This window comes from Vipera berus (genome assembly GCF_964194415.1).
Source record: "Vipera berus genome assembly, chromosome: Z".
Taxonomy (NCBI): Eukaryota; Metazoa; Chordata; class Lepidosauria; order Squamata; family Viperidae; genus Vipera; species Vipera berus.
The window spans coordinates 22201105-22218070 of record NC_138205.1 but is presented as its reverse complement, the minus strand read 5'-3'; the positions used below and the strand labels follow the sequence as shown (position 1 = coordinate 22218070).

General features: G+C 35.5%; 1 protein-coding gene across 1 annotated transcript; it reads left to right on the top strand.

Moving 5' to 3' along the window:
- Nucleotides 1-227: 227 nt before the first annotated feature.
- On the top strand, nt 228-16229 carry LOC308678702 (vomeronasal type-2 receptor 26-like; the record flags this gene model as incomplete). Its single annotated transcript, XM_081345939.1, has 7 exons — nt 228-235; nt 3312-3461; nt 4203-4494; nt 10121-10981; nt 11557-11784; nt 12265-12391; nt 15325-16229. The coding sequence occupies 7 exons, from the start codon at nt 228-230 to the stop codon at nt 16227-16229; spliced, it is 2571 nt and encodes an 856-aa protein (XP_081202065.1).
- Nucleotides 16230-16966: the final 737 nt, after the last annotated feature.

Sequence of the window (16966 nt, the reverse complement as noted above, 5' to 3'; positions counted from 1 at the left end):
ACCTGCATGTATCTCATCTCTTCTAATCATTTCTTGAAACTAGTCTTTTTTCAGAATCTTTTCCCAAAGCACATTTATTTTTTAAACTGCTTCACTTCCTATTAGTGGATAGAAGGAAACAAATGGCACTAACAATCTAACAGTCATGAGGGGGGTTAGGGCAGTAGGGCACTTGTTTAGAATTAATCATAATTAAGTAATCATAAGTCAGTTAGAAAACTACCAATATGAAAGGGTAAGCCTAAAAACAAAACCAGAAGAAATATCCTGTAATGTAACTAAACTGGAAATTTGTTTTTATTCTCCATTCTGGGCCAATGTGGTACCAAGTGAGATAGACCTCACTTAATGATCATTCAAATTTACTACAGACTTCAAAAAAGCTACCTATAACCTGTCCTTGAAGTTCCAACTTCTGCATACAAACCCTGTAGTTATATGATTTCATTTTAGGCATTTGGCAACCAGTTTGCATTTATAACTGGTTGCAGCATCCCATTGTCACATGGCCATGTATGCAATGTCAAATGTACTATAAGATTGGCTGCCAATTTAAGAAATATGGGCATATCTAGTATAGCTAGCCTGCTGAGTTTACTTCTATTATTCCTGATTAAAAACACAAGAGCAGTTAAATGTGGGATATTGTTTAACACATAATGTCACTTTCATTTTGAATTATAATCCTTTTCCCATTACTAGAGGTTAAGACATTTGAACTCAGTGGAATTTAGATCTTTAAAGATACATAAACTTAAAATTTTAGCAAATTAAATGATCTGAGAATGCCAAAAGTGAAATTATCAGATAAGAAAGAGAAATATAGACAAATCTTTGAAATAAACCTGCCTAAATAGGTTCCAGCAAAAGAGTAAGCTATAAACACCAGAGCCACATTTCTCTAATGCATGCAGGAAAATTGCAAACATATTTCATTCTCTTCAAAGCTAGAAATTCCACTGAATCTCCAGCTCTTTCAAATTTCCAAGGTATTTTAAAAGGGACCCAATTCCACCCAGCTTCTGACCTCTCTGATTAAATTCAAAGATTCTGTTCAAAGCAGCAATACTCATAGATTTTTGTAGGAATAAAGGACATAGAAATTTAGTAACATCTCAAACATAATTTTAATTAGCTTTGTCTGTAAAGGGGAAAAACATCTTTAAGGTAAAGGAATTTAAGGACATAATAGAACTCATCAACGCTTAACTTTAGTCTTCTGTTAAATTTCTGATAGATGGTTATGTGTTTTACAAGATTTACAGTATATAAGGCTTATTAATACTATGTATGCACATTCCTATCAATACTTGAAAACACAATACAGATATGGCTTTTACTATCTTTTCTTCTCTGTAGCTCATTTATGGCTTTGTCATAAAGTTTTGGAGAGATCAGTATCATCATTAAAGAAAGAATTGACCAGGGTTAGGCTTACTACACTTATTTACAGACCCAATCCAAAAGCTTAAAAATAAAATTATTTATTTAATTATAGCAGCCAAAACAATAATTTGCAACCCTGGAAAACTTTAGATGATACAACAGCTAAATTAGGGATTAGCAATTAGCATCTTCAATTGCCACATTAGAAAAAAAAATCACAGAGAAAGTTAAAGAATTGAAGATTTCAGAAACAGAAACAGCTTTATCAAACATGGTTGCATTTTATCATTTATTTTAATAGCAATAAATTATAATCTGGTGTGTTTCTTATATAGGATAAAATTTTCACATATAAAATATGTGACTTTTTATTTACGTGCTAGGAGATATCTTTCTGTATTTTTTTATATTTTTTCTGTATACATGTAATCCTTGATTTATGATCACAACTGAGCCCAAAATTTCTTTTGCTAAGCAAGACCATTGTTAAATTGGTTTTTCTCCATTTTATGACCTTTCTTGCCAGTGATTTATTGCAATTGTTAAGTTAGCAATGCGGTTGTTAAGTGAATCCGGCTTCCCCATGGACTTTGCTTGTCATAAGGCCGCTAAAGGTGATCACATGACTTCTGGATATTGCAACCATCATAAATATAAGTCAATTGCCAATTGTCCAAATTTAGATAACATGACCATGAGGATGCGGCAACGGTTGTAAGTATGAAAAATGGTCATAAGTCACATTTTTCAGTGCCATTGTAACTTTGAACTGTCATTAAATGAACTGTTGTAAGTCGAGGACTTTATGTTAATGCTGCTACCTGATTTTGCGAAAGAAACAATAAATGAACTACTTCTCATTTAAAAAGAAAAGAAACATTGAAGTAGATGAGGGGTTATTTTTATTTTGCTTTTTAAAAATTTTAATGGCTAAAAGGCTGAGTTATAAAATAAATAGCCCACTTTTCATATGTAAATCAGTGTCAAAGTAGGGACACCAAATACTGCTGACTATGTCAAGAAAATTTCTGGTGGCAAAATTTAAAACAAATGTTCAGTATAAAAAGGTTTATTATAATATCCGCAGTCTACTTCTTTTGAGTCCTTCTCTGTGTCTCTGTGTTTGGTGCTCAGTGATTTGGACTGAACAGTCTATAACTATACTCCACTTATTCCTGTTTAGGCAGAAATGATTCATATTTATATTACAATCAATCATTTGATGGCTCTTCATTTATAAAGTTTAGGTCTGGCCTGCTAATTTCTTTGATCATCCAAAGTTGGCTTATATTATCAGCAAGCCACCTTCACAATACCATCTCAAACAAAACCATGAAAATCTCAAGCATATCTCTTGGTGTGATCACTTGGCCCAATATCACTATCAAAGTTCCAAAAATATGAATGTGGCTTTCAATCACTCAAATATTCCTCATCATTCATCCTTGCCAAATGCCCCAGTTCCTTTAAGAATTTAAGTGAAAACAATAGTTGAACTTTAAAAAGCATGATTTCTTCAGGTTTTCCCTAGGGAACTGCACTCTGACTTAAAAATTACCTTCTTGTTGTGCATCTAAATTACTATTATTAATTCTACTGTCAATCCAAATCCCATGGAAATTCAATGCCCAACACTAACAAAAAAAACTGACGTAAGATGTTGCTTTTCTCTCTTTTTCTTAAAATATGGATACTATTTAGAGATCAAGAGAAACATTGCTGGCTTCTGCATGGATAAGGATCCCCAGGTTTGATCCTCAATAGATCAAGATTCAGATTTAAAGACTCAAGATGTGTAAATTGCAGAAATGTTAATGGCTTTGTTCTAGGAATAAAAGGGGTTCTTTTGCCCTTTTAATGGGAATGGCAATTTTACTGATCTTAATGCTAGTGTTGAATCCCCATGTGGTGTGCATGACTTATAGGTGCAGCATCTTTCATCCATATCCTCCATATCACAAGTACCATCATCCAGGAGACCTTATGGTTGGTGGAATTTCATCTCAGGTTGGTCCAGTCTCTGAAGACATTACCTTTAAAGATCATCCCTCACCAGTATTGTTTGGACAGTTTATGTAAGGGATTTTATTGTTTTTTATTTTTATTTTTCTACATTTGTATCTCTTGAAATAATAGATTATAGCATTGCCATTCCAAAATGTTAATTGACTGGGTGGAAGTTAAGGAGATCCTCAGAAAAGCATTCTTTTCTCAACCAGGCAAAATATAGTGTGGAATATAATGAGATGTTTAAAGCAAACTTCCAAAACTGAGCACCTCCAAATAGCTGGGATTCCATGCATATAAGTCTCAATTATTGCTATTCTGCTTGAGCACTACTGTGAGGCAGGTAGTTTGGGGAAGTCTGATTTAGAACGCTTTTGCATTTTTCTACATACTCCTCTTAAATAATATACATTAATTAGTCTTGCACCTAATAACTCCTTCAAACACACTACAAGATCTTCAACTAACAATACAAGAGTGTCTGGAAGCCTGGTTCTCTGCCAGAGAACTGAGTATCTTTCTTTTACAAAGTGACATTATATATGTGGATTCCAGACATTCCCTGTGTTTATGTCTGAAATCATTTGCACATATTTTCTGCAGAAATATCTGAGTTCCAACAATAAATATTGACTTCTTTATCAATGTACACTTGTACTTATATTAATCTACATCCTGGGGGCTTTTAATTTACTGTATCAGAAAGACAGAATTACTTGATGGGGTTTGCCTGCTATAGTATAATTACTGATTATAATATAAGAACAGGTAGAATATCCTTCTGATGTGCAATACTATTCTAATTGTAGTGGAGTTCCTAAGAATTACCAACACATCCTGGCTTTGGCATTTGCAGTAAAGGAGATCAATGAAAACCCACAAATCCTACCCAATCTTACCCTGGGCTTCCATATTTATGATAGTTATGACATTGCTAAAAGGACTTATCAAGCTACCATGCTGCTTCTATCAGCAACTGAGAGACTGGTTCCCAACTACCTATGTAACATCCAGAATAAAGTCATAGCAGTTATTGGAGGACTGGATGCTGAAATCTCCCTTCACATGGCAACTATCTTGGATATCTATAAGATTCCACAGGTAGGTTGGATATCCTTGCAGGCAAATGTCATGCTACTTATACTGACCTACTTTCGCAATGCAGTTTTGTTTTGCAACATTATTTATAATCAGGTAAATAGTGGCTCAGTGGGTTAGGACGCTGAGCTTGTCGATCAGATGGTCGGCAGTTTGGCGGGTCAAATCCTGAGTGCCACGTAACAGAAGTGAGCGCCTGTTACTCGTCCCAGTTTTTGCCAACCTAGCAGTTTGAAAGCACATAAAAATGCAAGTAGAAAAATAGGGACCACTCCGGTGGGAAGGTAACAGCGTTCCGTGCGCCTTTGGCGTCCAGTCATGCCGGCCACATGACCACGGAGACGTCCTCGGACTAGCGCTGGCTCTTCGGCTTTGAAATGGAGATGAGCACCAGCCCCTAGAGTTGGAAACGACTAGCACGCATGTGCGGGGGAACCTTTATCTTTACCTTAAATAGTTCAGAAGTTGAAAAAAATGCCTTTAAACAGATTTATTTGTTTTTGTGCTGGACTTAGGCTCACATTGCCCATATATTTCATTTATTTAATAAAGTCTTTATTGATTAGCCCTTGGGCCATATCAAAGTGCAAAGTTCCAGCAACAAATTGTTACTAAAATTTGATAAAAGAAATTTAAAATGGAATTTGATAAAATACAATTTAAAATGGAATTAGAATAAAATACGATTTAAAATGAAATGGTAATAAAACACAATCTAAAATGAAATTGTAATAGTGAACAATAATTTAAGATATAGATAAAATATGATAAAATTATATTTCAAAGTCGCCCTTGCAATCTACCCCAATCAGTCCCAAATGCAGATCTCAACTGAACCATTTTGTTTAAGTACTGTGCTACGTTAAATGTTATTTTCACGTTCTGGCCGGACATAAGGTAAGTTATTTTGATATGGGGATCCCAATGGGTCATTTGTTTGGTATATAGACCAAGATACCTGTCTCTCACCCTCTTATACAGGCAACAGTCAAATAGGATGTGAGCCAGGTCTTCTACCTCTGCCGCTCCGCAAATGCAGAGATGCTCATTGTAGGGTATAGCATGAAATCTCTCATATCTGACCATTGTGTCAAGCTGTTCGAATCTTGCTTGCGTAAATATCTCCCTAAGATGTTTTGGGAGTTGTAACTTCAAATAATTGTCTACTTGAAAAGTATATTTATATTTACTCAGCCATTTCAAGTTACCCACCTTACTAAGGATAGCTATATCAGTTTGTGCTTCTATATCCTTAATTCTTTGGGCAACTCTTTTTTTGGATTGTTCTGTTACGCAAGAGACAGGAAGGCCACAGCTTCTTACAAAATTTGTTAGTTTGGTGATCCAGGAGATTTGTGTTTGTAGTTTTATTCGCTCTAGTAGGCATAACTTGGGGAGTCTGTCAGTCTCCATTTCATTAACTTTGCACCAGTAGTTATAAGCTCTAATTTTAGATAATGCATGAATTGTATGAATTCCCAATTCAGCTCTAACTGCTGCAGCAGATGTTCTTGGATCTACACCCAAAATAGATCTCAAATGCTGAGACTGTGTTTGTTCTAGGATTGTGTTTGAGTAAAGACCCCAAATTTCTGCTCCATACAAGAGCATTGTGGTAACCTTAGCCTTATAAACCTTAATTAATGGGGCTAGGGACCTGGGTAACTATGGTTCTATATACAAAGGTGTTAACCTGCTCAATTGGTTCACCATTTAAATGCCACTTATGTCTCTGATGGTTTCTTCCAAACACCATTATTTTTTATTTAGATTTGCTAATGATTAGGGAGTTATCCTGGCAATAAGAGCTGAATCTTCTTAATAGCCTACGTAATCCTACCTGTGAGTACGATAACAAAATCATATCATCAGCATAAAACAAGCTGTTACAGTAAGTATTTAGGATCTTCGGCGTATGTACCAATGACTTGCCAGGGTTAATGAAGTCATTAATGTATAAATTAAATAATAATGGGGCCAGGATACACCCTTGCCTTATCCCTTTATTTGTGTGAATCCTGTTAGTCAGGGCCCCATTAACCCCATACCGCACCCTCAAAAAAGGTACTTGTGTAAAGGGCTTTAATCAAAGCCAGGAGTCTGGGTTCTATTTTAAGAGATGTCAATTTACTCCATAGTACGTCTCTATTTACCATATAAAATGCTGCTGTAAGGTCTATGAAAGCAGCAAATAGGGGTCTCCTCTTATAGGCGTATTTGGCAATTAGACGGTTCAAGACAAAGCAGTTATCAATGGTAGATCTGTTTTGTCTAAAACCTGCTTGTTCTTCTCTGAGGATGTTGTTTTCCTCTACCCAGATTTCAATTCTGTTCAAAAGGTACCTAGCATATATTTTTGCTACAATGTCAATCAGGCTGATGGACCTGTAATTACTAGGATCCTTTTTATTCCCTTTTTTATATATATGGGGACAACTATTGCCATCTTCCACCCATCTGGTATATGGCAGGTGTTATTCATGTGTGTAAAAAGACCCGCTAATACAGGGCCCCACCAATTGGGAAATTTCTTAAATAATTCTGCTGGTAAAAAATGCTCACCTGGGGCTTTATTGCTCTGTAGGCTTTTAATGATGAACTGTATCTCCTTTTCTGAGACTGGTGGCCAAGGGGGGGGAGGAGTTCTAGGGTTTACTAAATCACTGTTTAAAAATAGTCTCTTTACCAGTTTGGTGGGAGCAAACAAGCACTGATAATAACTCTCCCAGTCCTCAGCAGAGATTGGTATGTCGAATGCAAATCTCTGTTCCTTCAGGATACCTGCTACAGAGTGCCAAAATAATACTGATTTATGGCTTCTGGCAGCCAACTCGAGTTCTGACCAGATTGAAATGGCAAAACTTTTTTTCTTTAATGTTATAGTTTTTTTACATTCCCTTCTTGTGTGCAGCATGTTAGCTTGTATATGGGCAGTAGGATTCCTCTGGGCAAGCCTCATGGCTGCCTTCAATTTCTTTTTCAGTCGCTGGCAATCAGGATCAAACCAGTGAGGTCTACCTACTCGGGCTCTTTTTGTAGCAGGTTTAGCTGTTAGGTGTTTCTTCAGTATGTTACAGAGATTGGACTATTTTATTTATTTGAAATTATTGGGGAAAGGTTGGTTTTCTGTCTCTAAACAACCTCATGGCTTAGACTACAATAATATGCAAATTTTTGTGGTTCAGTATTTGCTATGTTCTTAGCAAAGTGCATGAACCATACCATAAATAGTTGATTGATTTAGTTTGATGCACCATATTTCACAAACAGTACAACAATCTTTTTAGCCTGGTCTTTGTGTTAAGGTTTTGAGTTTCAATAATATTTCATCAAAATCAATTAATTAATCTTTAATGAATTAGTATCATTAAAGAAATTAATCTTTAATGAATTAGTATCTATTGTTACCAAAGGGACCAACATTCAAGTGATTAGTATAATCCGTAATGTTTTCCAGTGATAATTTAAAGAGAAATTCATCTTATTCCCTTTAAACAAGATGAATCAAGCTCTGCATATAGAAAGATTTATGCAATGTTCATTAATATTTTTGTTATTAATATGGTTAAAGACAAGTATTTTGGAAAACTATCAGTTTTTTCAATATCTGTAAAATTTAATTGCACATTAATAAATAATTATTATCTCCAGTTAAATACAAAATATCCAGTATAATGTCAACGTTTTTGTTGGTGGACATGATTCCCAAATAACAGATCTGCCATGATTCAATTCAGGGTTTTTTTTCCTCTTTTCCCAACTGATGATTGCATTGTTTAATCTATAAACATATTTAGCTAAATTGTTAGAATATGAAAGCATTTTCTAAACTATTATTCTTCTTCCTAAATTTGGAAAATCCCCATGACATGCTCTCATCCTTTTAAATGTGATTCTTAGATCAAAAAGCCTTTTTTTAAGGAATCACATTTTTCGAAACATTTTTGAAAAAGCATTTTCCTCTTTAATTTCCAGATGATACCTGTTTCTAGGTGTAGCAAGAGCTATCATCCTCATTTCAGTAATTCAAGCACACACATACATGAACATACAGTGACAGCAATGAAGGTATGGTTATGAAGGGAGAGTTAGTGGATTTTTATATATAGCAGTTTGTCCTATCAATTTTTAGTAGATTGACCTTGCTCATCTTTGCTAGTTGTTACTTATCTGAATGTTACTTAACAGGAACAAGAGAAGAAAATATATTCTTAAGGCTGATTTTCTTTTTTTTTAATTTTCAATTGTTGCTTTTAATGGTATATAAGTAGAATTTCGGTGGCTCAGTGGGTTAGGACGCTGAGCTTGTCGATCAGAAGGTCGGCAGTTTGGCGGGTCGAATCCCGAGTGCCGCGTAACAGAGTGAGCGCCTGTTACTCGTCCCAGCTTCTGCCCACCTAGCAGTTCAAAAGCACGTAAAAATGCAAGTAGAAAAATAGGGACCACTACGGTGGGAAGGTAACAGCGTTCCGTGCGCCTTTGGCGTCTAGTCATGCCGGCCACATGACCACGGAGACGTCCTCGGACAAGCGCTGGCTCTTCGGCTATGAAACGGAGATGAGCACCGGCCCCTAGAGTCGGAAACGACTAGCACGCATGTGCGGGGGAACCTTTACCTTTACCTTACCTTAAGTAGAATTTGTTTCTATGTCTATTTATCACTAATTTCTTCTAGAAGTTTTCTTGCTTTCTTACACTTAGCATAATATAAAAGGTGTACCACTTCCCAAATGAAACTATCTCTGTTGTGAAATTAAAAGAATTTCACATCTTTTGACTACCAGCTGAAATCTTTATACTTCTAGAAATCTTATACTTTATCATATTTGTCATGCATGGTCAAGTCAAATCAATCAGATCAAATCTTTATTACCTTCATAAGCCAATCCTTAAATTATATGTTGTAAATAAACACTTTGTTTACTCAGCTAAAGAATCTTTGGGAATGCATAGAAGGTTTTGAAAATATGTTGTTATTTTGTGCACTACAGAGATGCCAGAAAATTTTAGTAAACTTTTTATTAATTCTTAAATGGTTTTAATGTATGGCAGAGATTTTTTTATGGGTTTAATTTCACAATTCCTTATGAAATTAAAATTTTTGTTCTTGTATAGCAAAAGATATCACAAGAAACAGAACCTCTCTAATCTGAAGTAACTGTTTTGATTCACCTTCAACTATAGAAATATACCCTTTTAAAAATTTACATCAACATACAAATCCCTTTGTCCATCTCTGCATGTAGACAAACCTCCCAGGTATACCTGTGCATGTGTACAAATAAAATTATATATCCTCTTATATTTTGAAAATATGAAACAGGAATTACCCATCAACTATGAATCTACTGCTTGGTTTTAGATATATTCTTATCAATAATTCCTCCAGATCTGGAGCATCACTGAGTGGCAAGCAACAGCCTTCCAACACCTTCCATGCAGTCATGCCTTCCACCACTACAAATTCCAGGAATAGGAATTCAGGGAATTTTCATCTCAACAAGGCAGGCAAGGCTCTTTAAAAGGGTTGGCTTTATGGATTATTAATTCAATATACTGTATGTTGATAGTTTTGAACACTTGAATATGTTCTCTAGATGTTGCTCTTACCTCCTTTTCTTTTCTCTAGCTCATTTATGGCTCTGCTCCAATAATGGATGATAAAACCCCAGGGCTTTCATTTTATCAGATGGTTCCACCAGAACCTCTTCAGCATAAAGGGATTCTCTCACTGCTCCTGCATTTTAATTGGACATGGATTGGGATGCTTATCATGGACAATGACCAGGGAGAAAAATTTGTAGAAACGATAATTCCTCTTTTTTCCCAAAATGGGGTTTGTGTTTCTTTCGTTCGTCAATTCCCCAAAGTAACTGATTTCAGTAGAATTGATGGCATGCTTCAGAAGGCAGCAAAAATCTATGATATTATCATGGAGAATAAGGCAAATGCAGTGGTGTATAATGGAGAATCTTTTGCAATGGGAAATTTATTATGGCTTCAATATATTCCAAATGTAGAAGAGGTGAAAAGTAAACCAAAAGGTATTGTTTGGATAATGACAGCACAGATGGAGTTCAGTCTAATTCCTGTTCAACGTGCTTGGGATCTTAAAATAATCGATGGTGCCCTTTCCTTCACAATTCATTCCACTGCTCTTTCCGACTTTAGATCATTTGCTGAGAAACAAAATCCCTTCAGCACAAATAAAGATACGTTTATCAGACAGTTCTGGCAAGAAGCCTTTGACTGCGTGTTCCCAGATATCACTGTCAGTGATGTAGAAGAGAATATTTGCAATGGTAAAGAGAATTTGGAAAGCCTTCCTGGAACTCTTTTTGAAATGGATATGACTGGCCACAGCTACAGCATCTACAATGCTATTCATGCCATAGCTCATGCTTTACATGCTCTGTCGTCCTCTAGAAATACCGCGAGATCAATGATAGGTAGAGTAGGAAGGAAGATTCATAATCAAGATTTTTGGCAGGTAACATCCACATTAGGCATAATATTATGAGTGATGGGCGTCGTATTCTATTTGGACTGATGTCCCCTGCTTTAGAATTGAAAAATAAAATTATGCTTCCATCAAAATGCTGAACTTCTTTATATATTTTCTCTATTTTAAGTATTGATTACTATATGATTATTGCCTACTGATTTATTTTAGGACTCTTCCTATGTTAGTTAACTCATAATTATAACTTTAGAAAGTTTATTTTTCAACTCCCATTATTCTTGCTTAGAAATATATCTGTTTTTCTATGTCTTTATGATTCTCCAACTCCAGAAGTCAGAATCGCTCTGTGGTTTTTTTCCTGTTAAGCCAAATTTTAGGGGAAAGTTAGGGGAGTGTTAATCATAACCCTTAGCTCCACCTCATTTTTGAACAAAAGTAATTGATCCTTTTAATTCTATTTGATTCTATTTTCTCTTCAGTTGCAATACAATGAGGTGGAAAAGGATCTCGAATCTATTAAATCTTTTCTGTTGTAAAATATATCAGCATGGAGACTGGCAATTTAGTCTTTCCAAATACTTGCATTTTTCCTTTCAATTTAGTTCCACTATTTTCTGAGAAATGTTGCTTTTAATAATGGTGCTGGGGAACCAGTCTCCTTTGATCAGAATGGAATTATAGCAGCTGGACTTGATATTCTCAACTTGATTGCTTTCCCAAACAATTCATTTCTTCATATGAAAGTTGGAAGTGTGGATTATTCAGCTCCTCCAGATAAAATATTAACCATTAATGATGAGATGATTACATGGCACAGCTGGTTTAAAAAGGTAGGATTTATTTATTGTTCCTAGTTCTGAATTAACATGTTTTTCCACTTTTATATGTAAATTCATATTATTGGGCAATAGTAAATTCTTATATAAAGTTATTTTCATATAAGCAACTTCAAAGTCTCATTATGAGATATGATTATATGTGACATAAAGATTAATTAGGTGTTAGTTTGTGGGGCATCATTTTTCACGATATAATAATAAGACAATCATGTCTCATTCCCAGCCCACTTGTGCCCATGCTAAACTTATTCTTAGGAATCCAGGTTTTTTCACTTTTCCCAACTCATGATTGTAGTTGTTTAATTTAAAAACAAGTATATTCCACTGAATTTATGCATTGTAAAAATGTTTTTCAAATGCTTACTCCTATCCCTAATCTGGTATGATGTCCACAGCAAGTTCTCATCATTTCAAATGTGATCAGTGGAATAAAAAACTTACAGATATACACTTTTACTCTTTAATTTCCAGGTGATACCCATCTCTATCTGCAGTGAGAGCTGTTATCCTGGTTTCAGCAAAAAAGTGAAGGAGGGAGAGCCATTTTGCTGCTATGACTGCGTCCTATGCCCAGAAGGGAGGGTTTCAACTGAGAATGGTAAGAGATTTTCATCACCTCCTGATTTTTTTTTCTAAAAAAAGGAATAAATTCTGATTAAATTCAACATGGCATGAGCTCTGTAATATGCAGAATATATTTCTGAAACTGGAGATTAATCATTTCTCCTCTTAGGAATATTCAATTATACATTGATCATTAATTTTCAGTGATGATCATAATCATGACTAAATTAAGTTGCCAGCTCTTCATTTATACACTGAGCTATCATCCAGCCATCTATGAAGCATCACCGCAATTGTGTATTGATACCTGACCCCTCCTCATTTTTCCCATCGTCTAGGGTCCTGATCTGTTGGACTGTAATTCAAATCATACCCAATTAATATTATGAAAATAACTGAAATCCAGTAGATCTGAAGTAAGAGCCTTGGTGGAGCAGTGGGCTAATGCCTCCTTAAGTAACACCAGCTGCCTGCAATTAGTGCAGGTTCGCATCCCACCAGACTCAAGGTTGACTCAGCCTTCCATCCTTCCGAGGTAGGTAAAATGAGGACCCAGATTGTTGGGGGCAATAAGCTGACTTTGTAATAATGCCATGTGGGGGGGAGGGAAAGCCCTAATAAGCAGGCATATACATAGAATGAAGGCTATTGCTAAGCACATTGATTTGTGCTTAGATTGTAAGCCGCCCTGAGTCTTCAGAGAAGGGTGGGATATAAACGGGATTAAAATAAAAATAAAAAATAAAAAAAAGTATAACTTTGAAACAAAATTACAGTAGAATAGCCATGTTAAAAGATATTCATTTTGGACCCTAAATAAATAAATTTGTATCCTGAAAAAACCAACAGTGCAAACATTCCTAATAGACTATTTTTTTAAACAGCCAAACAGACATAAACCACACCAGTTTTAATCCCTGGATTATGCTAAACCTTTCACTAAACAGCCATTTATTTTCACCCTTTATTTTCACTTCAATCACACACTGCTGTTGCCACATTTAGTGACCAAAATTTAATTCCAATTGTGTTTCATTCTTCACCCTTTTCACGATATACTTCTTTTCAATCAACAAACTTATGATAAACCCTCTTGTTCACATACTGTCAAGCCCTTAGAGGCCATGTGAATCGGAAGACTAAAACCACTTGAATTTCTGAATTGATGTTTATCATTAATAGGTTAAAGAAATAAAATCTTGAAAGCCTACCAACATGATTCTCCACATCAGTTTATACCTACTGTAATTACTCTATGCTTCTTGGTCGTGTTTCTCCCTGCCCCCTTGGACTATGGAGTCTCTTCTGTAACGGACTGTTCCCTCTCCCTTGTACTCAGTGTCTGTTAAACGTTCTACCATACTTCCTCTCTCATTACTCAATTTCCACTAAGAATTTTATGATTCCCTGTTCTCCATAGCACAGGGAGAGGTACATACAGTATATGTCCTGAATGACAGCAGACAAGACTGAAAGGAAAGATGCTATTATAATCTGATCTGAAACAGCAATTTATAAGATGTACAGGGCAGGGAGTAAAGTAACCACTTCTCCCTGGTGATCAAAATCTGGCAAGGCAACAGGCACTTAAGGAGAATGAGTCTTGGGTGGAAATTACAGATGGAAGTTTGGAACAATCTTTCCTCACCATATGAGTGGCACAGGACAGTGCAGGCCTTAAAGATCTGGCTTATCTCCAATTTTGGACCAGAATGAGTAGAGTCCCCAATTTACCAAGGGAATGTAACCCAATTCTGCAAAATACCTTCCCAGGCACATCTCACATCTCCCTGTATTTTTCCTTTCACTTTTATTATTTTTCCCTTTTATAGCTAAATAATAATGGTGTTTTTCAAATTGCCAGTAACAGATGGAACATTACACAGTTCAGAAACAAGCAACCCACACCTATAACTTAATTTAATAATAATGTTAGCATGAATATCAACATCTGCATCCTTATCACTTTTTAACTTTTTCACAAAATGTATTTTACTTCTGTTTTATTACAGAATTAGTTTGCACTTTCATTTATTTATTTATTCTTAGTTAGTTAGTTAGTTAGTTAGTTAGTTAGTTAGTTAGTTAAAATAAACACTACTCACAGTGACTTTAGGCAGCTTACAAGCAATAAAATCACAACACATAAAATAAATAAAAAAAATAATAATAAAACATAAAAAAAACAATAAGCCCCACCCCCAGCAACAACACACAGTCAAATGAGCCATTTCACTCTGGCTTCCCCTGGATGGCTGGCAAAAGTCTTCAGGGCCTTATGAAAGAGTATAAAAATAGGGGCCAGTCTAATTTCTGAAGGAAGGATATTCCAAAGAGAGGGAGCCATAAAAGAGAAGGCCCTTTTTCTTCATCCCACCAGATGTATCTCCTTAGTGATACAGGACCCGCAACATTAATCTTAATTATTCCTTACCCTTTTTCAACACATTTTTCATACTGCATTCTATGATATACATTAACTTTCTGTCAAGCTCATTTGTTCAGCCATCTCTTGGATGTGTTTGTTCCCAACTATACTTTTTCACTTAACATTCCTTTTTCAAATTTTCCAATAGTGAGGCAACACATTTCTGTGGCAATTTGTGACATAACTATATTACTGCTCTTTCCAGCATTTTCCTTCATTTTCCATTAATTTTCTTCTATTTTCCATTAAACTCTCTTCTATCACTTTTGTATACCGAATTTGTATTTCTCATTCTGCAATTATTTTATTTGGCAAATGATAGGTAGATAAAAACAATGATAAATATCAAATACTTTTAAATAAAATCAATGAAATTAGTATGCCAATTACATCAAACAGGTATCTTGATAATATTATACAGATTACCAGATATAAAGATTATATGTTTAAAATCATAAATTGATTTAATTATTATGCCATTGTGGATAGATATACAGACTATGTATGAGAAAAGCATCACATCATTTGTTCTTTTTCAGATAGAAAAGAATGTTCCAGATGTGAAGACAAATACTATCCAAACAAGAAACACAGTTTTTGTATTCCCAAAAGTATTAGTTTCTTGACCTACAAAGAACCATTAGGAATCAGTTTAGCCTGTCTATCACATTCTTTTTCTTTGACTACCGTTCTTGTGCTTGGAGCATTTATAAGGCACCACAACACTCCCATTGTGGTAGCCAACAACCGAGACCTGACCTATACTCTCCTCATTGCCCTCCTGCTCTGCTTCCTTTCAGCCCTGCTATTCATTGGTAAACCAGGAAAATTTACCTGTCTTCTAAGACAAACAACTTTTAGCATGGTCTTCTCAGTGGCTGTTTCTTCTATTCTGGCAAAAACCATCACAGTGGTTCTGGCTTTTATGGCCACCAAACCAGGATCCAGGTTGAGGAAATGGATGGGGAAAAAAATAACTAATTGCATTATTGTTTCCTGCTCCCTGATCCAAGCAGGCATTTGTACTCTGTGGCTGATTTTTGCTCCCCCATTCCCAGAGGTTGATATGTTCTCAGTAACTGAAGAAATTATCCTGCAATGTAATGAAGGCTCTGTGACCATATTTTATTGTGTCCTTGGTTACATGGGTTTCCTGGCTCTTATCAGCTTCATCACAGCTTTTCTTGCCAGGAAATTACCTGACACTTTCAATGAAGCCAAGTTCATCACCTTTAGCATGTTAGTTTTTTGCAGTGTTTGGTTGTCCTTTGTCCCAGCATACCTGAGCTCTAAGGGAAAATACATGGTAGCTGTGGAGATCTTTTCCATCTTAGCCTCTAGTGCTGGGCTTTTGGGTTGCATATTTTCCCCAAAATGTTATATCATTGTGTTTCGGCCAGACCTGAACAACAGAGAACAACTAATGAGAAAAAAGGACTGCTAATACAATCACTTTTATTCTCTTTCAAATTTTAATATAGATGTTTCATTCCTATACAATATACTGTAGAATATTCATGAACTGTACCTTTCAGATAATGATTTATATAATTTGTCTGCATTTTCCAAATATTTTAACATTTAATTAAAGGAGAATGATGCATCTAACCTTTTATCAGTTCTTGTTTTTCAGCATCTTTTTTGAACAACAAACATTTTTTTTGTTCCATTATTTACTGATAAGAAGGAAATTCAATGATGGTGTTGTTAGTGTGGGATCATGTATCACCTTTCTGGAATTTGCCAGAAACCAATTTCTGAGATGGATACATGACTTAGTAAACCTTGAATGAGACTGGTGGGTAAATGGTCTAATATATTCAGGGGTCAGTCGGTAACTGGACGATCATACCTCAATTTGGTGGGGCTATTTGAACAGGAGAACTGAGAAGAAGTATTTATTTATTTATTTATTTATTTAATTAAATTTTTATACCGCCCTATTCCCGAAGGACTCAGGGCGTTTTACAGGGCAGCATAAAATATAATATAAAAATAGTATAAATTAAAATAGATTAAATTACATAAGCCCAACAATTAAAACAATATTAAAAGCTAAAACCCCTTCAGTCCAGGCCTGATAGATCAAAAAACCAGGTTTTCAGATCCCGGCGAAATGAACGCAGATCGGGGGCGGTCCGAAGTTCCACCGGTAAATCATTCCAAAGGGCAGGCGCGCCC